This window comes from Leucopleurus acutus (assembly GCF_964270905.1).
Source record: "Leucopleurus acutus genome assembly, chromosome: 14".
Taxonomy (NCBI): domain Eukaryota; kingdom Metazoa; phylum Chordata; class Mammalia; order Artiodactyla; family Delphinidae; genus Leucopleurus; species Leucopleurus acutus.
Genome location: NC_139156.1, coordinates 22,335,512 through 22,359,066, shown reverse-complemented (window position 1 = coordinate 22,359,066; position 23,555 = coordinate 22,335,512). Strand labels below are relative to the sequence as shown.

General features: G+C 41.1%; 1 protein-coding gene across 3 annotated transcripts in view; it reads right to left on the bottom strand.

The window, feature by feature from the left end:
- SORCS1 (sortilin related VPS10 domain containing receptor 1) overlaps nucleotides 1-23,555 on the bottom strand; it is a gene marked incomplete at its 5' end in the record, with an annotated part of 555,414 nt that overhangs the window by 83,383 nt on the left and 448,476 nt on the right. For all 3 annotated transcript variants that reach the window (XM_082855012.1, XM_082855013.1, XM_082855011.1), the window contains 5 exons: nucleotides 14,402-14,515; nucleotides 17,642-17,772; nucleotides 19,273-19,390; nucleotides 21,059-21,166; nucleotides 22,443-22,534. In XM_082855012.1, coding sequence (XP_082711138.1) covers nucleotides 14,402-14,515; nucleotides 17,642-17,772; nucleotides 19,273-19,390; nucleotides 21,059-21,166; nucleotides 22,443-22,534 — 563 coding nt within the window. The remainder of the gene's footprint in view (nucleotides 1-14,401; nucleotides 14,516-17,641; nucleotides 17,773-19,272; nucleotides 19,391-21,058; nucleotides 21,167-22,442; nucleotides 22,535-23,555) is intronic.

Genomic DNA, 23,555 nt, shown 5'->3' with positions numbered 1-23,555 from the left:
AGTTCGCCTGTGAAGCCATCTGGTCCTGGGCTTTTTTTTGTTGGAAGATTTTTAATCATCTCAATTTCAGTGCTTGCGATTGGTCTGTTTATATTTTCTATTTCTTCCTAGTTCAGTCTCAGAAGGTTGTGCTTTTCTAAGAATTTGTCCATTTCTTCCAGGTTGCCCATTTTATTGGCATATAGTTGCCTGTAGTAATCTCTCATGATCCTTCGTATTTCTGCAGTGTCAGTTGTTACTTCTCCTTTTTCATTTCTAATTCTATTGATTTGAGTCTTCTCCCTTTTTTTCTTGATGAGTCTGGCTAATGGTTTATCTACCTTGTTTATCTTCTCAAAGAACTAGCTTTTAGTTTTATTGATCTTTGCTATTGTTTTCTTTGTTTCCAGTTCATTTATTTCTGCTCTGATCTTTATGATTTCTTTCCTTCTGCTAACTTTGGGTTTTGTTTGTTCTTCTTTCTCTAGTTTTTTAGGTGTAAGGTTAGATTGTTTATTTGAGATTTTTCTTGTTTCTTGAGGTAGGCTTGTATAGCTATAAACTTCCCTCTTAGAGCTGCTTTTGCTGCATCTCATAGGTTTTGGATCATGGTGTTTTCATTGTCATTTGTCTCTAGGGATTTTTTGATTTCCTCTCTGATTTCTTCAGTGGTCTCTTGGCTATTTAGTAATGTATAGTTTAGCCTCCATGTGTCTGTGTTTTTTACGTTTTTTTCCCTGTAACTGATTTCTAATCTCATAGTGTTGTAGTCAGAAGAGATGCCCGATATGATTTCAATTTTCTTAAATTTACTTAGGCTTGATTTGTGACCCAAGATGTGATCTATCCTGGAGAATGTTCCATGTGCACTTGAGAAGAAAGTGTAATCTGCTGTTTTTTGGATCGAATGTCCTATAAATATCAATTAAATCTATCTGGTCTATTGTGTTATTTAAAGCTTGTGTTTCCTTATTAATTTTCTGTTTGGATCATCTGTCCATTGGTGTAAGTGAGGTGTTAAAGTTCCCCACTATTACTGTGTTACTGTCGATTTCCTCTTTTATAGGTGTTAGCAGTTGCCTTATGTATTGAGGTGCTCCAACGTTGGGTGCATATATATTTAGAATTGTTATATCATCTTGGACTGATCCCTTGATCATTATGTAGTGTCCTTCCTTGTCTTTTGCAATATTCTTTATCTTAAAGTCTATTTTATCTGATATGAGTATCACTCCTCCAGCTTTCTTTTGATTTCCATTTGCATGGAATATCTTTCTCTATCCCCTCACTTTCAGTCTGTATGTGTCCATAGATCTGAAGTGGGTCTGTTGTAGACAGCATACATAGGGGGTTTTTTTTTTTTGTATCCATTCAGCGAGCCTGTGTCTTTTGGTTGGAGCATTTAATCCATTCATGTTTAAGATAATTATTGATATGTATGTCCCTATTATCATTTTCTTAACTGTTCTGGATTTGTTTTTGTAGGTCCTGTTCTTCTCTTGTGTTTCCTACTTAGAGAAGTTCCTTTAGCATTTGTTGTAGAGCTGGTTTGATGGTGCTGAATTCTCTTTGCTTTTGCTTGTCTGTAACGGTTTTCTCTATTGAATCTGAATGAGATCCTTGCCAGGTAGAGTAATCGTTGTTGTAGGTTCTTCCCTTTCATCACTTTAAATATGTTATGCCACTCCCTTCTGGCTTGTAGAGTTTCTGCTGAGAAATCAGCTGTTAACCTTATGGGAGTTCCCTTGTATGTTATTTGTCATTTTTCCCTTGCTGCTTTCAATAATTTTTATTTGTCTTTAATTTTTTCCAATTTGATTACTAAGTGTCTTGGTGTGTTTTCCTTGGGTTTATCCTGTATGGGACTCTGTGCATTTCCTGGATTTGGGTGGCTATTTCCTTTCCCACGTTAGGGAAGTTTTCGACTATAATCTCTTCAAATATTTTTTCAGGTCCTTTCTCTCTCTCTCTTCTCCTTCTGGGACCCCCTATAATGTGAATGCTGTTGCCTTTAACGTTGTCCCAGAGGTCTACTAGGCTGTCTTCATTTCTTTTCATTCTTTTTTCTTTATTCTGTTCCGCAGCAGCGAATTCCACCATTCTGTCTTCCTGGTCACTTATCCGTTCTTCTGCCTCTGTTATTCTGCCATTGATTCCTTCTAGTGTATTTTTCATTTCAGTTATTGTATTGTTCATCTGTTTGTTTGTTCTTTAATTCTTCTAGGTGTTGTTAAACATTTCTTGCATCTTCTCTGTCTTTGCCTCCATTCTTTTTTCTGAGGTCCTGGATCATCTTCAGTATCATTATTCTGAATTCTTTTTCTGTAAGGTTGCCTATCTCCACTTCTTTTAGTTGTTCTTCTGGGGCTTTATCTTGTTCCTTTATCTGGTACATAGCCCTCTGCCTTTTCATCTTGTCTATCTCTCTGTGAATGTGGTTTTTGTTCCACAGCCTGCAGGATTGTAGTTTTTCTTGCTTCTGCTGTCTGCCCTCTGGTGGATGAGGCTATCTAAGATGCTTGAGCAAGTTTCCTGATGGGAGGGACTGGTATTGGGTAGAGCTGGCTGTTGCTCTGGTGGGCAGAGCTCAGTAAAACTTTAATCCACTTGTCTGCTGATGGTTGGGGCTGGGTTCACTCCCTCTTGGTTGTTTGGCCTGAGGCTACCCAACACTGGAGCCTCCCTGGGCTCTTTGATGGGGCTAATGGCGGACTCTGGGAGGGCTCAAGCCAAGGCGTACTTCCCAGAACTTCTGCTGTCAGTGCCCTTGTCATCACGGTGAGACACAGCCACCCCCCACCTCTGCAGGAGACCCTCCAACACTAGCAGGTAGGTCTAGTTCACTCTCCTATAGGGTCACTGCTCCTTCCCCTGGGTCCCGATGTGAACATTACTTTGTGTGTGCCCTCCAAGAGTGGAGTCTTTGTTTCCCCCAGTCCTGTCGAAGTCCTGCAATCAAATCCTGCTAGCCTTCAAAGTCTGATTCTCTAGGAATTCCTCCTCCCATTGCCGGACGTGCAGGTTGAGAAGCCTGACCTGGGGCTCAGAACCTTCACTCCAGTGGGTGGACTTCTGTGGTATAAGTGTTCTCCAGTTTGTGAGTCACCCACCCAGCAGTTATGGGATTTGATTTTATTGTGATTGTGCCCCTCCTACCATCTCATTGTGGCTTCTCCTTTGTCTTTGGATGTGGGGTATCTTTTTTGGTGAGTTCCAGTCTCTTCCTTTCAACGATTGGTCAGCAGTTAGTTGTGATTCTGGTGCCCTCACCAGAGGGAGTGAGAGCATGTCCTTCTACTCTGCCATCTTGAACCAATCTCCCTTATCCACACTTTAAGTGGCAGCTTACCTCCTGTCTTTTCCTGACTATGATGGTAAAATCATAAGAAGTTCATATTTAGAGAGTACTTAATATGTTCTAGTCATTGTACTAAGTTCTTAACATGATTTGCCTTCAGAATATCCCTAATAACGAAGGTATTATTATTCCCAATATACAGATGAAATTAAGATTCATAGAACTTAACTAGTTTTCTCAAGACCACACAGTTAGGACCCTAGATAATTTGTCTCTAGAATATATGTACTCTTTACCACTGCACTCTACTGCCTCTTTAACTGGAGTGAGATATGTCCTCTAAGCTCTTACAGGAATCCTTATGATTTACTTGATAGGAGTCATTTATGCCTTTTATGATTTTCTTCCTGTGTGACTGTGAACTTTAAGCTCCTAGAGAGCATCCTTGTGCCCCAGACATGCAAGGTTGATAATCAGGAGGTTCACACTGGGATGACTGTACGAGGTTAAATGTGGAAATATCTGCCTAACAGTTGGGTCTTACCACTGCCCGAAACCCTTCAAGCATCTCACCCACCAACTCAACTATGCTGACCCCTATCCTTGGAGTCCCTGCTTCTCCTGGCAATCCAGAAGCAAATGGGTTAATACCTAGAACACCAGGAAACCTCCCAAACCCTGCTCCCGCACTAAGATCCCTACTCATTCTGATAGGTCATTGTCCTATCTGAGCATCTTGAACATCACCCCATCTGGTATTTTGAAAAGTCCATTGTAGATGCTTATGACTGTACGCTGATGTGATAGAAAACAAGCGCAGATAGGAAAGAAGAAAAATACCGTACAGACACTGGAGAATGGTGACATTCTGTTACCAGCAATGGTAGCAGAAAATGACCAGCAATGTCACACGGTAATTATGGCATCCCAGTGAGTTAAACTCACTGCGTGTATCAGAAACGTGCATCAGAAACTCCCTGCGTGTTTCAGAGGCAAGGCACTATGCAAATTAAAGGCAGCTTATAATTTTTAATCACTTAGCATCCAAGCACACCTGTGACTCTATCTTGGTGAGCAGCTATGAAGGCATGGGCCCACCATCACCAGTGGAATCATCAGCTAGAGAACATGCCTTTTGTTTGTCGCTGTTCTGACCAATCATCGCCACAGGCTTTCCTGAATCCTGCAGCAGCAGGAGTCCTGCTTAAACCCAAAGCACGAATCCATCCCTCTGGGATTCTGCCACAGAGAAGACTGTTGGTAATTTTAAAAAAATGCTCATTAAAAACCATTCTGAAACCATTTTATTTCCTGGATGAAAATGGCATCACATTAGCCCTATCAGACCAGTCCCCGAAATTTAGAAGAAAATTGTGCAGAAATACAGAGTTCATTTACTCAAGTAAGCACACACCTGCATTACAGAATGGTTCAATTTTCATCCCAGCAGCAATCCCTGGGTCTGAGTTACATAAATGAATAATACATTTAGTATGTTATTAAATGGGGCTGCTTACCTCTGTAATAACAAGGCAACTTATGATTATGCTGGACCTAAGCTCTGAATATTACTGGGATGCATTTAGTTAGTAAAACATTCTTCAATCTGCCGAGAATAAAAATGCTTTGTAATGGCAAGGGAGTCTTTGTACAATTACTGAAAGGAAACATTCTGCAAATATACCTTTGATATTACCGACCGTTCATCTGTAGATAGTGTCTTGTTACTTCAACAACCCCAGTTTCAGCTTCTCTCTTCCTTCCTATCTTGATACTCCTCTGTCACCTTTTCCTTCTTACCCCTACCCTCTTTGATCTTCCTTCTGGCTGCCTGCCAGTCTTAAAAAAAAGAGGAAGGCCACAGTTTTTCTTTGTCAGAGTAAAACTGGAAAAAACATTGGAAGTCTTCATATCCTGTGATTTTGCTATTCAGCAGTTCTTTTTTTAATTTATGATTTTGTACAGATGTTTATGGTACAGATGTTTGATATAGATGTTTATGACTATTCAGTGTATGCTAAGTTGACAATATAGTCTAGTTTAGTCAATCACAACCCTGTATGCGATGTCAAGACCCTGACCCCAGAAATTATGGTTTACTTGAGAATTCTGGGCATCAGTGTGTTTTGTTTTTAAGTTCCCCTGGTGATTCTAGTGTGCAGCCAGGATTAAAGATCACTGCCCTGGTGGTTCAAACTAGTGTTGTGGAACCAAATAGTCTGAGTTTAAATGCAGGCTCTTACTCATTAGATACACTTGGGCAATTTACCCAGACTCTAATGTTTGGGTTCTCTGCATGTAAAATAGGGATAATTACAGAATCTTTCCCTAAAATTCTTGGGAGGATTAAATGAGATAATGCATTCAAAAGGACTTAGCATCGAATCTGGCACATTGCAAGATCTTAATAAATGTTAAAATATCAAAAGGTAGTAAAAAGTCAGTATTTAAGGTTTTAAATATTAGCTTGCTCTTATACAGCAAGTTCCCTGAAAATAGAAGCCATGCTCTTACTGCCAAGATTATCTTAAGATCAATTCAGACCACATCAATTCCTTCCTTAAAATCATTCAAAACTGCCTATGGCTTACCCATAAAGGGTAAAGTTCAGGTTTCAAGGAGAGCTCCATGATCCGTCCTCAATGCATAGTTTTTTCAGCTTTAGCTCTTTCCACTTCCTGACATGCTTCCTGAGCTCAGGCCAGGCTGAAGTCTACATGTCTTCTTCTGCCTGTGTTGTTCATTCTGCCTGGGATGGTCTTTACTCTGTCAAGCTTCTATTCATTCATTAAAAATCAGTGTTAGAGGGCTTCCCTGGTGGCGCAGTGGTTGAGAGTCCGCCTGCCGATGCAGGGGACACAGGTTCGTGCCCCGGTCCGGGAAGATCCCACATGCCGTGGAGTGGCTGGGCCCATGAGCCATGGCCGCTGAGCCTGTGCGTCCGGAGCCTGTGCTCCGCAACGGGAGAGGCCACAACAGTGAGAGGCCCGCGTACCGCAAAAAACAACAACAACAACAACAACAAAAATCAGTGTCGAAATTATGTTTTCCTATGATGTCTCCTCTTTTTTCACAGTAGTTGTTACATGTAATGACCAAGAAAGAGCTAGAACTCTAGGTTTTCTTATAGCCAAGGTAGGTCTTGTCGTCACTGAGCTCTGTTGACCCTCATTTGTGCACACGAGAAAAATTTAAATAGTTTAATTTCTTGGCTTGTACTATCTGTCTTTGTTTTCAAGGGAAAACCACCTTGTTACAATGACACTTAACTTGAAACGAGAAATGGGGCAAGCCCTGGGGACAGAGAAGGGAGCTGGTTCTGGGGACAGTGTATGGCTAGCACTTAAAATCTTTCTAGATCCAATGTGCTCATGTTTCAACAATAATCCTATGTAGCGGCCATAACCCCAACATTCAGAAAGAATAGGGTTCCATGGCTGACTAAGCAGGTTCTCCAAGTTTCTCTCCTCAAGGCAATAGCTCTCAGGACGTTCCCCTTAAACTGAGTAAGCAGGCCTTGGGATTAGGGGACTCTACTCACACAGAAGACTAGGTTGAGGGGAGAAAACTTCTCTTGCATTAAGCAGGATGGAAGCACAAGTCATTTAATTTGAACAGTAAATAGAATGTAACTTCATTCTGAATGCCAACTTGATGAAGTGAGACATATGGCCACGTTAAACTAAATGACAGCATCAAAACTCACGAGAATGGCTCATGGAATCCACTGCTAGAGTCAACTAGCTGTACAACAAATTTACAGAAGGAAAATTTCCCTACTTTTAAGCATCTGCAGTCCGAGGAATCCTAATACTGAATCATTTCAAATTGGTCATGAACATGTCAGAACCTGAAGGGATCTCAAAGACCATCCAACAGAATCCCTCTGTTTGCACATAAGAAAAAAAAGAGATGCAGTTTAGAGGGCTTGCCAAGCTCACACAGGGGGCAAGTAGGGGTTATGGGCCTTGGGACTGAGTTTGGAACTCTCCTGCCATAATGCCATACCACGCGGATGAGGACTGTTATTGTCAATACCATTGATGTGGGCAAGGACAGCGACGTGAGGAACCAGATCTCCACATACACCTTCTTCATTACAACCCTAATGCCATCCCGTAACAATATGGGAAAATGCATCTAAGAAAGGTAAGTCTGAAAAATCAACTTTGTAGCCACAGTTATGGAGCGTTTGCTGTGAGACTGCATGGGTGAGTTCCAAGAAAACAGTTACTTGGGCCCTTGCAGTGCTGGGTCTATAAACAATGCAGGTGATTTCCTTCCTGTGGACTTGAAACACATGCACCACTTTTAGGACCAGTTATTCTCTGTGATGCACAGTGACAAATCTTGCTGAATAAATCAGACTGAACAGCAAGATTCCTGTCAGGATCAGAAATGGGATCACTTGGGAAATGACCACAGCCCCCAAGAGACCCTGGAAATAGCAACCCCAGAGCACAGTGGCAGGATAACCAAGGTCTAAATGTTTTCATAGCTGATGTAGAAAGGAATATGTTTCTAGAAAGCATTTTTATTTGTTTTTTTTAACACCTTTATTAGAGTACAATTGCTTTACAATGGTGTGTTAGTTTCTGCTTTATATAGAAAGCATTTTTAAAACATTCTAAATGTGTGTTGACAGTATGGGGATTGCTATTTTGCTATACTTTATGTGTATATATTTCTTCCTGGACCTACTAAGTATTTTTATATAGATACTGAATTAATACTATTTTAAAATCTTTTTTTTAACTTCATGAGTAAATATTCCCATTGAATATTGAGAAACTAACCCTGAGGATCAATAAGAACTGTCACTGTACATTTACATTCTTTCGGGAGGGATTAATGGCTCCTCTAAAGAAACTCCACAGACAAAAATTTCTATACCCACTTTTTTATAAACACATCTAGAAATCTCTCCGGCTTAACAGCAAAAAGAAATCTGTCCCTTGAGAAGATTATCTTGGCTTCTTAGAATAAACCAGCCCAATGTCTACTTTATTTTATATTTACAGAATCTTTTACGGTTGGCATGAAACAAGCAACATCTTAGTTAATTTGGCAACTTAAATTTGTATCATATTCCCTGGATCCAAAACAGCATCAACAAGATTTAACCATATATAAGTACAACTAAATAAGCTTGGGCTTCTGTATGTGCAAACTGAGATATTTATAGTCATCGATGGAGAAACAGAGGAATGAATTTGAGGTTATTTCAGCACTAAATGCCAGAGGATATACAAATGCATACTGATTTCATGTTATTTGAAGAAAAGGGACTCGTTCACTAATCAGGTACACGCGTTATCTGCCTTGAGTGGTGCTGGGGGCCGACGTGTGTTTCGATGTACAGTGGATACTAATCATGTGACGTTATGAACCTACACAAGCTGTTATTTCAGTTTTACCGATGACCAAACAAGGGCTTAGGTTAAATGTGTCCTAGATCTCAGTACTGTCATGACTATTAAGTATGAAGTAAATGTCTGGACTATAGATACACAATAAAAGGAAGGTTCCCCGCCCTTTTTACCTTCACTCCAGAGGACCCCTTCACCCCAAAAGTCCAGAGGCTGGTGATGGCATCTGCATTTTGTAAAGTGACTACTATCTGCTAGGCACTATGCTTCATATACAGTATCATATTTAATCAACCTCCAAAAGCAAACAGCAAAATGTTATAGGTTACGAAACTAAATCTCAAAGAAAGGAGGTCACTTGCTAAAGGTAAATGGCAGAGATTGGATTAAGACTCTTAATTTGTTTCATTCTAAAATAACTCTGTTTTTCACCAAACGACACATTCCCCCTTTGAGTTCACTCTGTACCCACAACAGGCTGAGGCCCCATTACCAGTCTCCTTGCTTTCCATGGAATGGCTTGTGGAAGGCATGAAGGAAAGGGTGAAAAGAGGCAGGGAGAACGTGGTTAGAAGCATGCTCACACGCTGTCCTGTGGTGTGGACATTGGACACTTGAGACCACTGGACCAAGCCCTAAGGACTGGTGGCTACAGCCACCTAGAGGGACATTCTGTACCTATTTCAATACTTATTCCAACTCTCTTTTCTAAGACTTTGCTAAGAACTGAAACAAAAACTGCACACCTGTTCACTTCTACACAGTGAAGCTGGTAACAATTTTGGCATCTTGAAATAGCATTTCTATTGGGAATAATAATAACCAATGCTAGAATGTTTCCATCACAGTGAAGTGAGTGAACCTGAGAACGCTGTTTATATATCCAGGGTAATAAACTAACTGTGAGAACAACCATAACCATTTACAAAGTGAGGCCTTAAAAAAAAAAAAAAAAGGAAGGTTTACCTACATGCTTTCAAGTAAACTCGCAGAAAGGTGCTACTGGCAGATTTGCTTGTTAAGCTTGATTGACAAGGGACGATTGTTTAGTAGACCTGTTCAGCTCAAGCTCTGATTGCATGGCTGCGGTCTGTGCCCTGCTGTAAGAGACTGGGTGAGGCAAGTGAGGTGCCTGGTGAGTGAAACCTACGGAGGCAAGAACTCTCAAACCAACCCTGCCCTTGTGATTCCTCTGCACTTCACCCCAGCCTGAAGCTAATACAGATTCTGTGCTGACAACCCGAGATGCTCGTGGATGGCTTAGAACAGGCATTGGAGGGACTCAAAACGGGGCCCAATGGCTCCTTAATTCTATAGACTTCCAGGCACAAACGTCAGGGCTTGTCCTTGAGAAAACTACCGGCATGGCCTTCTCACCTGGATCATCTCTTGTTCCTTTGCCTACAATAACCTGCTTCACACCTTCTTAACTTGGTAAGTCCTGCTTGCCCTTCCTCTCAGTGTTTCCTTACAGAATCCATTGGTGTCCGTGTTTTACAGGAGGATGGCAGTTAATATAACTGAATCTCTCATGTGTGGGACTCACAGGCAGTGCGTGGGCAGGAAGCTGGTGTTTCAACCCTTAATGGGGGAGATATTTGGCAATGCCTGGATACTCAACTCTAAGAAGTAATCAGCTGACTGGGTGGAATTTGCTTTAGGAGCTATCAGAAAGACCTTCAATTGCCAAAGAGACTCTAATTATTGTTGTAGGGTTTTAATAACAATTATTATGTTATGAGAACGCTAACTGCAGCATTGTTTATAGCGGCACAAAACAGGAAATGACCAAAATGTCCATGAAAGGGATGACTACATAATCCCAGGTGCTTGAATCCTAGGGAGTTAAAAGAAATTAGATGGGGCTTCCCTGGTGGCAGTGGTTGGGAGTCCGCCTGCCGATGCAGGGGACATGGGTTCGTGCCCCGGTCTGGGAAGATCCCACATGCCGCGGAGCGGCTGGGCCCGTGAGCCATGGCCGCTGAGCCTGCGCGTCCGGAGCCTGTGCTCCGCAGCGGGAGAGGCCACAGCAGTGAGAGGCCCGCGTACCGCAAAAAAAAAAAAAAAAAAAAAAAAAGAAATTAGACGGAGAGTAGCCTTATATACTCTGACTTGGAAAGATGTTTAAGTTATGTTTTTGAATGAAAAAGGGAACTAGAAGAACAACATATCTAGTAGGAAACTACATATAAAAACAATGAAATTAATTTTGTATATTTTTTTCTTGGCATAATTATTCACTGACAAATGCAAAGGAAAGTGTTTAGAAACATGCATATCAAACATGCACAAGTGTTAGATCACACTTGTGTGGGAAAGGGGGCCAGGACTGGGGTGATAATCTACATTGGCTTTTTAAACAGGGAAAACATGTATATTTTTTGTAATTAAACATCTGTAAGTGAAAAGCTAAATATTTAATGGCAGCATCGTAGCAGCTACAACAGATGACTGAATCTGTGCTTATGAAATGCCACTGAATCAACATAGAGCCAAGTGACATCTGGGGTCAGGGACTGGAGTGGTATTCAGAAGGGCAGAAAGTCCTTTTTCAATTTCATCTACACTTTATCTCTTGCCAACTCTTGAGCTGGCTACAGACACCGCAAATGGGAATTTGATGATATTGGGGCCTTCTGTGAGAGTGATTTCAGGCCCCTGTCCCAGCTAATGGTCTTCCTATTCCTGATGCAAATGTGTAGTTTAGACAGTATGTTGATCTGTGGGGTTATGATTGATACCCCTGTCCCCGACCTTAGCCCATACGGTGCTATGCAGGTGGTCACTCTTCCACCTGCGAGCCCCTTACTTTTGAGAGCAGGGCGTTCATCCTATCTGCTGATAACTGGTATTAATCGTATGTTCCTTTCACACAAACTTGCTCACTGATGCTGATGCTTTTCTGCAGAAAGTTTAAATGGAATGGATGAAACCAGCAGATGTGGTAACTCAAGAAAAATCCCTTAGGGTCAGATGCTCTCAGGTAATGCCCACTGATAGGAACAACCTTCTGAGAGTGGAGGTGGAGCCCTAGGAAGTAATATCTGTGATTGTGTGATTAATAAACATAACTGCATTGACAAACATTTATATACCTGGACGCATATTGCCGAACCACTTTTTTAATTGAAATTTTAGTTTTATAGGGCTAGATGAAAAATCCCATTGAATAGAATATTATAAATTATTTATCTCTGATGTTTTACCTTATATAGGTTAGGATTTATTTGGGTTTCACATACTGAGTTCACCAAAGGAATGGTGAAACCTATTTAGCGGTAGCTGAAAAATGTGTGTGTGTGTGTGTGTGTGTGTAAATATATGTATATAATTATAAAATTAAAATACATATATATTCTCAATAAACTGAAAAGTGAGGGGTCATCAGCCTTTCTTCTGCCTTATTACAGTGATTTGAGTAGCATCTGGAACAATCAGACCCCTCTGTATTTCAGCCTCCTCTCATTAATACCAAAGAGAGGATAGTATAACGCCCCTGGCTGACAGTGAATAAAAATCAATTCTGAAATTAGCTTCAGGGGCTCCTAATGCCCTTTACAATGTCTAAACATGCCGGTACATGCAAGTGATAAAAGTCCTGTCTTTGGCATTTCTTCACCATTAAGTTTAGTTATTTCACCAGCCCTTTTCAATTTCTCCCATGATGCTAGATGCTGAAGACCTCACCGACCCACTGCTGTAAAAATGTTATTTGTATTTTTCTCAGATTTTGTGTTTCTCTTCAAATAAATCACAGCTTATTTCTTTATTCAATCAGAGATAAGAATATTTGACGTATGTGTCTATGTTTTTTCCCTCCTTCTGCAAACAGTTTGAATGGAACGAATGAAACCAGCAGATGTGATAACTCAACAAAAATCCCTTAGGGTGAGATGCTCTGAGAGTAGTATATATTATTTTGGTAATTTCTTAAAATTAAAAAAAACTTTTAAAATTTCAAATACAAAAGTACATAAATGGAAACATGAGCATCCTCTCCTCTGTATTGCAGCTCGCATGAGAAATGAGAAGGGCAATTGTCAAGTAATGCTGGTCTATTGGTGAGGTACCTACTCTCTCCCTCCCTCCCTCTTTCCCTCCTTCCACCCCTTCTTCCCTCCCCCTCCCTCCCTCCCTCCTTCCCTTCCTTCCTTCCTTTCCTCTCTTTTTAACTTTTCAATATCAGAATTCTCAAATATGCACAAATGAGAGAAAATAGTATCATAAATACCCATGCCCTCATTAATTTATCTTCAAAATTTACTAAACCCATCCCTTTTTCTAATATTTTAAAACAAATGCCATACATCATGTATCTCTAAAAGATAAGGTTTCTTTTTTGAGCCTAACCAAAATATCATTATGACACCTAAATATATAATATATTTAGTTAATATAATAGAAAGATTTAGATACAACCTGATATCACCTGTGGTGGTCAATTTTATGTGTCAACTTGCATGGGCCTCAGGATGGCCAGATATTTGGTCAAACATTATTCTGGGTGTTTCTCTGAGGGTGTTTTTGGATGAGATTAACATTTAAATCAGTAGACTGAGTAAAACAGATTGCCCTCCCTAATGTGGGTGGGCCTCTTCCAATCAGCTGAAGGCCTAAATGAAACAAAAATGCTAACCCTCTTCTGAATAAGAGAAAATTTATCCTGCCTGACTGCTTTCAAACTGGACAGTGGCTTTCTTCCTGCCTTCATACTCAGATGGAAACATCAGCTCTTCCTGGGTTTTGACCCTGCTGACCTTCAGACAGGAACTACACCATCAGCTTTCCTGGCTCAGCATCACAGTTCAGACTGGGATGGAAACAAACCATCTGTTCTCCTGGGTCCCCAGCTTGCCAACTCTCACCCTGCGGATGTCAGGATTTGGACTTGCCCACCTCCATAGCTGGATGCTCCCATTCCTTATAACAAATCTCTTTAAATATATATATATATAAAATCTCCAATTGGAGATAGAAAAACATATCTCTGGAAAACCCTGATTAATACATCACTAATCACCAGACCACAGTCCATTTCCCCATATGGCTCAAAAATGTCTTTTAATAGTTTTTTTGAATTAGAATCCAAATAAGTTCCACACACTATTTTCTAAGTCCATAAATATCAGTTACAGTTGTGGGAAAGTCACAGAATGGTTTCCCTTTTATGGTATTTCTTAAATAATACTGGATAGACCCCACAACAAAGATCACTGAACACAAAATTTAGACTCTGATTCCAGATTTATAAAGATCAGAATGCACGCCTTCAATGTGTCAAGACTGGACAGAGAGAAAATGAAACACATTCCTACTAACACTAGGATACTCTTGAAAAGTCAATGAGTTTCTTTTCTGCCTCAAGTTTCCACATCTATAAAACAGGAAATGCACATGGGAAATATTTGTTTGGCCTTCCGCACAGGGATGTTGTGAAGGTAAAAGGTAGCCTCATGTGATTAACTAGTTCTGAAATAAAGTATCAAAAAATGAAGATATGTATATATTATCATCATCGCCACCTTCATCCAAGGAACCTGTTTTGTTTCTTTGTTTGCAACTGGGGTCTTATTCTCAGACGAAATTTGCACTATTAATGCAAATTTGTGCTGCATTATTAAAATGAACAAAAGCAAGTAAATCAGTGCTGTAATGAAATAGGCCTGGCGTTTGATCAGAAGTAATTCGGTAAGTTTAACACAGGCTGAAAAGCAGCAGAAGTTGACCTCCAAAGGCCACTGCTTCAGACACTCACCCAGTACTATTGAGGTAACTCTGTCCCAAGCTGCAGTCCTTCGATAGAGAAGATGGATTGAACCAAAAGGCTGGCAGGCACTGACCATTGCTGTGTCGCTCATAACCATAGTCACTGTTGGGGAAAGAGCCAAGAGAAACCTTTCAGTAGATGGCAACATTACTGACAACAATTGCACGTCAGTCCACAGCCAGCTTCTACCCTGGTCAATTAGTCAAAAAACAGGCATTCACTGAATCAAAGCCTTTCCAAAAATGGAATCTTTTTTTTCCATGGAATATCTATCGATTACCCATGAAAACATTCTACAGAAGCCATTTTGAGAAATGTTAGCTTGGAGGCCAGAGGGGTGCATGTGTAGAGAAGAAAGCTCAATGCCCAATAAGTCCCATTAAACACCTTTAAGCTGGGAGAGTAGATGTTGTTCTCATTAGGGGGAGACACAGTACTGATTGTGGTTGGGCACAGAGAAAGCGCTATAATGGTGGAAGTCGTCCTCAGTGTCAAGTTTCACTGAAGAGTTTAAGGCATTCACACGTGGCATAATCCTCATTACTAGTGATGTCTTTGGGGTGCTCTTCCAAGACATCTGGATCTACCAAGGAGAGCTGAGCCAGGTCTCTCTGTGCACAAGCCATATGCTTCAAAGTCATAGCAGGAAAGGAAATGTCCTTCAGGACTGCTGCAAGCATTCCCCCAAGGAAAAGCTCCGTCCTATGCCGTTAATGCTGCCAGTTGCTTTAAATCTGCTCTCTAGTTTGAAAATAGTCAAAGACTTTTCTCAGCCTCCTCGCATTCTTATCTCCAGGAGCCTCTGAGTGGCCTGATATTCTTGGCTTCTGAAAGATGGAACCAGGCGCAGAGTATGGCAACAAACTGCACCTTCACACGCACAGATAAATCGCAGGTGGCCATCAGTGAGCATTAGTATGAATTGGCCCATCTGTGTAATGGAAGTGAGATACTGGCACATGACGGTTGGGGAAGGAGAATTAGGTTTGCTCAGGAGCCTATCACCAGGCAGCTGGCACCTAGAATTCTGCCCATACCAGCTGGATTTGGTGCTGATGCAACACAGCACGGGTAGGAAGACTTCAGGAACGCTGCCTACAGGACACCCAGTGTTCATTTAAGGAAATTATTTTACAAATGCTGAAGAATAACAGGCAAGGTCATCTGGTAGAGGGCTGTCCAGGGGAGAGCCAAGCCAAGAGAGAACATTCAGTGACAACCACCTTTCATTATGCTATAGTCAAGAAGTATCACTGAAGCTCTAGCTACTAGTAGAAACCAATAAGAGCATGGCGATCCTTCCAAAGTATTTTCAGAAATCATGCAGTTACAAAAATCCCATTTGACCAGGTAACCTTACGATGGCCTCGTTCATGATGCATTTCCCACTTTTCCAATTACATTTTAGTTAGTGGGATGAGCAGCAGATTCCAATCACGAATGCAGGAATTGGGCCAAGACTAAGGGGAGTGAGAGATGGGGGAAGGGGGAAACTTAATTGATTTTCTTACCCTGTGTTCTTTTCACCCTAGTCAAGCTTAAAATTGAGAAGAAAACAACACAGGACAATGCCAACAGCAAAAGACTAGCTTATGTTGGAAACTTGCAGAAAAGATTCCCAAAGGAACAAAGGTTTCCAGAAGAAATCAGGGAATTGGGACTTACTTTTTCTCTTTGGTTTTCTATGTGAAAATAAATTTGCTCTCTGCCAAAGAATGACTGTTTGGTAAGGCCAAAGTCAAACCACTAAGATAAAAAGTTAACTCCCCATACGGTTCCTCCTTGAATAGAGTGACTGAAGGAGAAGCAGTCAGGTTTCAGAAAGAGGGATGTGATGAATGACACACTCTCCATGGAACTTTTCCCTGTGAATGTATTTCAGGATGTCAATCCTGAAAGGTAGGACAGAGATAAAATATTTTTGTCATTGTAACAATGTTACACTGACTGAAACAGAAGTCAGGGCTGGGGAGGCCCTCCCAGAATTCCTTGTGAGCCCCCATGTAACTGAAGCTCTGCCTTCCCTCTGGCTGAGCCCGGAGAGATAAAGAACTGACTCTTGGCTTGCCTTCTTTACCAACAGGAGAGGAACAGCCTTGGGTTATCGGTCTGAGTTCTGGCCGCCAGTTTGCCGGGACTACCAGTACTATTGATTTAGAGAACACTCCTGTCATGGTAGCATGACAGATGACTTCCTTTTTCTAAGATATGTGATGTGTACGTACACAGTATTTCAGCCCAATCACTGATATTTTGATGATAAGATACGTGACCGATTGATCGTTACGCGGCTAATATTGTTACATGAATGTCTTTGGTTCTTACGTTGGCCAACTTCCAATTATTTAACACTGATATACACATTTAGCAAATGCTTTCTCTAAACCAAAAGCATATAAATAAATTTTATAAAGAAGAAGGAAAAAAAGGAACAGAAAGTGAGATGGACATGATCAAGGGAGTTACCACCTACTCATCCTCACTCATATTTCAACCTCATCTGAATGTCAAAACCAGAACAAAGCAAGGGCATCACTGGACCCACAAGCTAGCTTTCTGCTTAACTAATGCTCCAGAAAGAACACTGTGGCACTCTGAGTATATTTAACTTCTCAATGTCTTAGTCCTTTTCCAGTTTAAACTAGCTTAATCCTGGTAAAGGAAGAAGTCTCTCTTACCGCTGGGTTCACAGAGCCACAGACGGCAATACTAGTGATTCCATTCTTGCGCTGAATTCAGAAAAGTCTTCCATGGGTGTCACAAGCAATAGTCAGCTAACCACTGATTGAAAACATCCAGGTATAGACATTTTACTGCCCTACACGATCACTGTTCCACTACCAGGAACCCTAGATTCTAGAAAGACTTTTATCTTGAGCACAAATATGTTTGCTCCCTGAAACGTCCACTCATTGTTTTCAGTGTTGCTGTATGAAGAAACTCAGGGTCTATCTAGTCTCTCTTTTTGTCCTGAGATCTGTCAAATATATGAAGATAATTACCAGCCATCTTCTGAGTCCTCCTTAAGTCTAAAGAAACCCCTGGTTTTTCCATATACACACGCACATAGCTAGTAAGCCATGATGTCCCCAAGTGGTAATTTCACATGAATGTAGGCTTGTCACTTGGATCTATGCATGTTACTATTATTTGATATCTAAGCTTTCATTAAGGCCCACGTGGGTTTGAAATACTAGACGACTCTATGGGATAACAGTACAAGCTCACCAGTCAAAATCAGCCTCTGTGCAGACACAGGGTTCAGACTCCATAGCTCCTGCATATTTCCCTTGCATACATTTCCGCTCTGATTTTCTCTTCTTATATATCCTTTTCGCTCCCATGATGCATGCTTCCCCCTGTAAGGAGACAAGAATCTCATGCAGTCGGGCACATAGCTTGGACCTTCCCTACTCCACATCAGGACAGTTCCGGGAGATGGTCTCAAACCTTAGTGTAATGTAGACATATGCAGTCTGCTTTGTGCTAACAGCATTTCCTTTTCGATCCTAGAGCCCTACCACAGAACATGATGATAAAGGCAATCCTAAGAAGCACTGAGGGTGTGTCCGAAAGTCCGGAACTGTATGTATTCAGCAAACCTTTACTTGGCAAGATATTAAGTACAGTGCTATGAGGGACACACAGATAACTAAGACAACCTGCAACAGTGTACGGCCAAAAAATCTGTAGTCATTAAGTTCAATTCTTCTGTAATAAAAAATGTATACATTTGGTCATGTATGAGCATATGAAAGAAGAATATTGCTAAGAAACACAGAGGTCCATTGTGCCTTGATTTATTATGCCTCTGCCCACACAACTTTATAGCACTGATTTTATATCCATCTGCCAGATAAGCAAGAGCGCTAAATTCGGTGTTTCTCCACAAGATAAATAAAAGCTTTGAATATCCCAATGCGTGTGCACTCCAAAGGGGGAAACGTCAGTCACGTAAAGGAGCAACCCTTTGATTGTTGAGCCTCCGAGGACAGTGGGTGATTCCAGCTGACGTAGCTCCCACTGTCAAACCCAGCTCTCTGTGTGTGTGTCTGAAGGACCAGACGGAGTTTTGTCTAAGCTAGTCTACACTGTCTTTCTTGAGCAAACTCACTTTAACCAGCTGCATTACACATCTACATGTAATTATATGATTTAGTCTAGGTTTGGGGTATATGATGTGTCACGCTCTGGATATGGTGATGGCTTTGCAAGCAAGGGCCTCTACCATGTGCTTTGAGAGGCCGGCAGAATGAGTTCTGCCTTGGGAAGTCGAAGGAGAGATGCTTTCAGTCAAGCATTCTGATATGAGCAGGGTAGCAGAGGGGCCAGGATGAAGGAAGTTTGCCTATTAATAATTCTGCGTCCTTATATCACAAGTACCTTGGAAGGAGGCAAGAAGCGCTACCTAATCCCAGGGAAGCATAGCACTGGGGAGGAAGAATTTTACTGGCACCGCTCACGCAGCATAACTTTGTTATTTCATGTTAGTGTTTGCATTGCCAGATAAAACTGAACAGCCTTTCCTCACCCTTGCCCCCGTACCCTGCAGCCAGATGACACGCTCAGATAAATTATGCCTGGATCTCCGTGCTGAGTTGGTATTTCATTTTGAGTTGTAAGTCTTAGCCAAGCACATTTGAATTTTATCTCATTATATCCTAGTACAATAAAAACTTCACAACAAGCTATAAATGTTGAGTTTGTTCACTGCTGTGGCACACAAAACACATTAAGAAAGCACCAGATGGGCAATTTTTGCCCAGAGAACCCCAATTCCTACACTTTAATGACTTGCTTCCCCCTAGTACTCTCCACGCCTCCCACCCAGGACTCAACCTCAGCTCCCTCCCTCCTACCTGGCTGTGCAGCTGCCAGGGTCTGTAGTCTTCCTCAGCACAGCGTCTATCGAAAATGGACTTGTAGTCCACTTTGACTAGCTGCCATTCAGAGCGGTGGCTGAAGTGTCCAAACACTCTGCAGAGTTCATGACGATAAAAATAATCACAATAACAGCAATGCTGACAGTTATACGTCATTTACTGAATGTTTGCTATGAGGTTAGCACAACGCTAAGCATATTACTTTTTTTTTTTTTTTTGCGGTACACGGGCCTCTCACTGTTGTGGTCTCTCCCGTTGCGGAGCACAGGCTCCAGACGCGCAGGCCCAGCGGCCATGGCTCACGGGCCCAGCCGCTCCGCTGATATTGATATCAATACTGTAATATTGATATTGTAATATTGATATTACACATCACTTGATCCCCACACACATTTCTGAGGAGGGTTGCTATTATTGGCTCCACATCACTTGTCGGTAACCTGAGGCTCAACGAATTTTGTTAACATGCAAAAACCAAAGTCAAATCACTAAGAACTGGTAGAGTCAGAACCCAGGGTGTTTGACTTAAAAGCCCACTTTTATATATTGTACAACAAGAATGGTTGACCAAAAATAAAAAACAACCCCAAAAAATTGAGAAAACCATAGACACTGCCTTCTTTGCGGTCCAAGATTATACCTCGAGGTTCTCTTGCTAGAGTACGTCATTCCCACGGTTTCCATGCTATTTTACCTTCCCACCAGTCCCAAGGGAAAGTGGGCAGCAAGGCTGAGGAGTTATAACTACTTCCTACTCTGTGCATTCTATTCTCCTTACTCAGAGAGACTCAGCTATTTAATGAAGTGTTTTAATCACCTATTGCCGATATAAATAAAAGCCACAAAGTAGCCTTTTCAATCAACTTTTTTTCATCTGTGTCTTGCAAACATGAAAACTGAATGAAGACAAATTATGGAATAAATTGCTAATCCAGCTATGTTTACCGTGGGCAAAATGTAGCTATTAGGCATATTAAATTTTTGTTGCTCTTTTCTATTGTTAAAAAAAAAGGAGTAGGGAGAAAAAATTAGAAAATGTACCAGCTATTCACTTTGATTTAAAATTTTTCACTGCCGACAGGATCAACTGCTTTAAAATCTTCCCTCTCTGTTTTTCATGTCCAATTTTCCAGGAGAAGGAAAAATCAGTTTCATATTTCAAATTCAAAGCTCATGTTTTGAAACCCGGAGGCAGGCAAGCCATTAATCAAGTCTTTCACAAATTAATGATCATCACTTTCCAGACAAGAATGAATATAAATGCAATTTCCCCAAGAACAGACTGTTCTCGTGGTTTCCCTAATATGCCTCACCATTGGGTTAGGTAAAGAGCCAGGGAAAAATAACACGCTTTGTGGGGTTTTCACCAAGCTCTGCGTTCTGCCTTAAAGTGAAAATCACTCTGACATGCCTGTCATTTTCTGTATATCAAGCATGTTTATTATTAAAGTTTTTAATTGATAGCTTTATTTTCTCTTGAAATAATCACTTCTAATTTCCCTAAGCTCGCTCAGTAGAGGAAGAAATAGGCTGTACCATTTTGCTGCCAGCCCTCAGTGTGGGTCTCCTAATTGCTAGCAAAGAGCCGAGAGAATGGAAGCCCACATGATTCTTTCCTCTTTGCTGTGGAATCATGAAGTCAGATGTAGTGCCTTTGCTAGCAATTTCAAACCTGACAGTAGCAATGTGAACAGGCTTATCTAAAAAACAACATGTTTCTGGATCTATACTTAGACTAGAAGACATCATAGTTTCCACTTACGTCATGATTAGAGTCTCTTCCCCAGGCTCACCCAGAACTCCATCCACAAAAAGTGGAATAGATGTGAAACTGTATTTGCTCCAAGATCTCCCTTCATCAAAACTTAACCTAATGACAGAAAAAATAAGTCATCGGATCTCAAAAGAAAAATCCTTTCCAAGAAAGGATACTACCAACCAGGGAGAATACGTTTTAGAAGTACCTGGGGCATTGTCAAAGTGAGCCTTTTATATGAATAAGTGTTCTTAATTACATCAGAAGGTAGATATACAGTTAGCCAAGTGATTTGGGACCCAGATGTATTATAACATCAATAAGGGGAGAGCTGCATGAAACGGGAATGATAATAAGTCTTCGATAGGATTTTTTTTAATTTGGATATTTTATTAGGCCTTAGACCTCAATGTGACCCTCTCCAAAACCTCGTTACAATTTAGCAGCAAGTCTTACAGGTGATTCTGAGAACAATGGCCGTTATGAGACCCACTGAGATGGAGTTGAACCAGCCACCTCTATGTGATCAAACCCTTAGTGGTATCCTTCTTACATTGTTACAAATCCTGGTTGACTCACTGAGTAAATTGATGCAGAAGGACAGACTCTTGAAAGTAAGAGAGAACTCTGCAACTCAGATGGTCACACAGAATGTTTCCTTTGCTCTGCCTTTCTCTAGGATGTCTTCCCCCAAGCTAAGCCTCTATTTCTCTTATTTCTGCAACTTTCCCTTTCGTCAGCAACGTAACCAACAGTGGAGGGAAGATCAAGCCTTTGACTTTGAACAAGCCCGCCTGTGGAGAAAGCCATTTTCAAAAACACAGATGAAAGAGTTTATTGGAAACCCCTCTGGAAGTTAAGCCTTGAATGTCCGTCCATCTGTGGAAGACCTACAGGGAGAGTTGCAGAATATCACTGCCCCCAAAAGGAAGCTAAGGAAGTAGGATCAGGAGAAATGAGATCAGAGCAGAAGTGTCATGAACTGCTGATCTCTGTGCAGAATGCACATAGTGAATGCAAATATTAAACTCCAGGAGACCTTATTTGGGAAAGCTGGTTGCAAGAAATTAAGCTATTCAGAGATTATCCTTGCTAACCATTCTACCCATGACTGTACTGAAAGAATAAGGTACTGGAGGTACTGGCGGGGGCAGGGGCTGTCACATTTGAAAACCATAATACGGTTCCGCTCTAAAAGGCAGAATCAAGCTCCCTTTCTCTTCCCCTCTCCCTCTCTCTCCTTTCCTCCACCTTCTTATTGCAGTAAAGCAAAGGTATAAGTTACATTCTAGCAGACCTTGACAATTTACTACAAGCAAGATCACAGTCTGACAGCCTGACTTAGACTGGTCTTAGCTGTGCAGAACCATCAAGGTGCATGACTCATTACCAGAGATGTCGAATCGGGAGAGACGTATGCTTCATAGCAACCAGGACTCCACCTTGATCCAGATACAAAACACTGTGCTCTTCTTCAAAGATCTGGAAGAGGAAAAACACACAAACAGGGACACACACCCACAGCCACACACACCCAGGGTTCAGAGAATTAGTCTTCATTTGAGGAAAAAAATTCTCTCCATGACAGAACTGGGTTCCCCCAAAGCTGTGGGAAAATGCAAGTTACGAACCATGTTTCCCAAGGTGGGCTCCATGTACCACTGGTGTTACATAAAATGATTTTTTGTGCTCCACAAGAGAAACTTAAATAACTAAGAGTTAGGTATTCATATTTATAATCCCATCGTTTTGTGGTAAGTTCTACTGAGTCCCATTTATGATGATGTTGAAATATTGGGTAATTGTCATATTGGATAACATCTTTAGATGGAAGAAACATGAGAGATACTTTATTCCAACATTATCATTTTTACAGACGAGAAAAGTAAGGTTTAGAGAGAAGTGGTGACTTCCCTAAGACCATGTAGACGGTAATTGACGGCGCTGGGACTTGCAGCGTAACAGTGCCCTTTCCAGATGTAATTATTTCAAAGTTTCCAGGTATTACAGGGGGCAGATGTTCTTGTTCAACTCAACAGTAGTCATAAAGTCGTTGTAGTCATAAAGTCTGATCAAAATGAAATCTATCTTTGGGTACGTGTGTCATTGGGTCTCTCCCCGTATGTGGAGAGATGAATCTGAGGTCAAATGGAGACCGGCTGAAAACAATTTCTAAGTCCTCTCCATACAAGATGCGTGCTGTTTTCTCACAGTCACACTGTTAGTATAGCCTTGTCTTTAGTTACACTATAGACATCATTTTTCCCCTTTGTTTACTTCTTATACCCAAGATGTTTCCCAGGACTATAGGAGAGGCTTCTTTGCTTTGTTTGGGATGTTAGAAGGAAAAAAAAAAAAAGACACCCTGGCTCTCTAACTATTGTCCATAGGAAGCTTAATAGTCCATTATATAGCTCCTATATACCTCCAAGATCAAAAGCCCCGGAGTTTCTTAAGCAAGTTTCTTTCCTGCCCCACTCTTCTCAAAGCACGTGAATTGCAG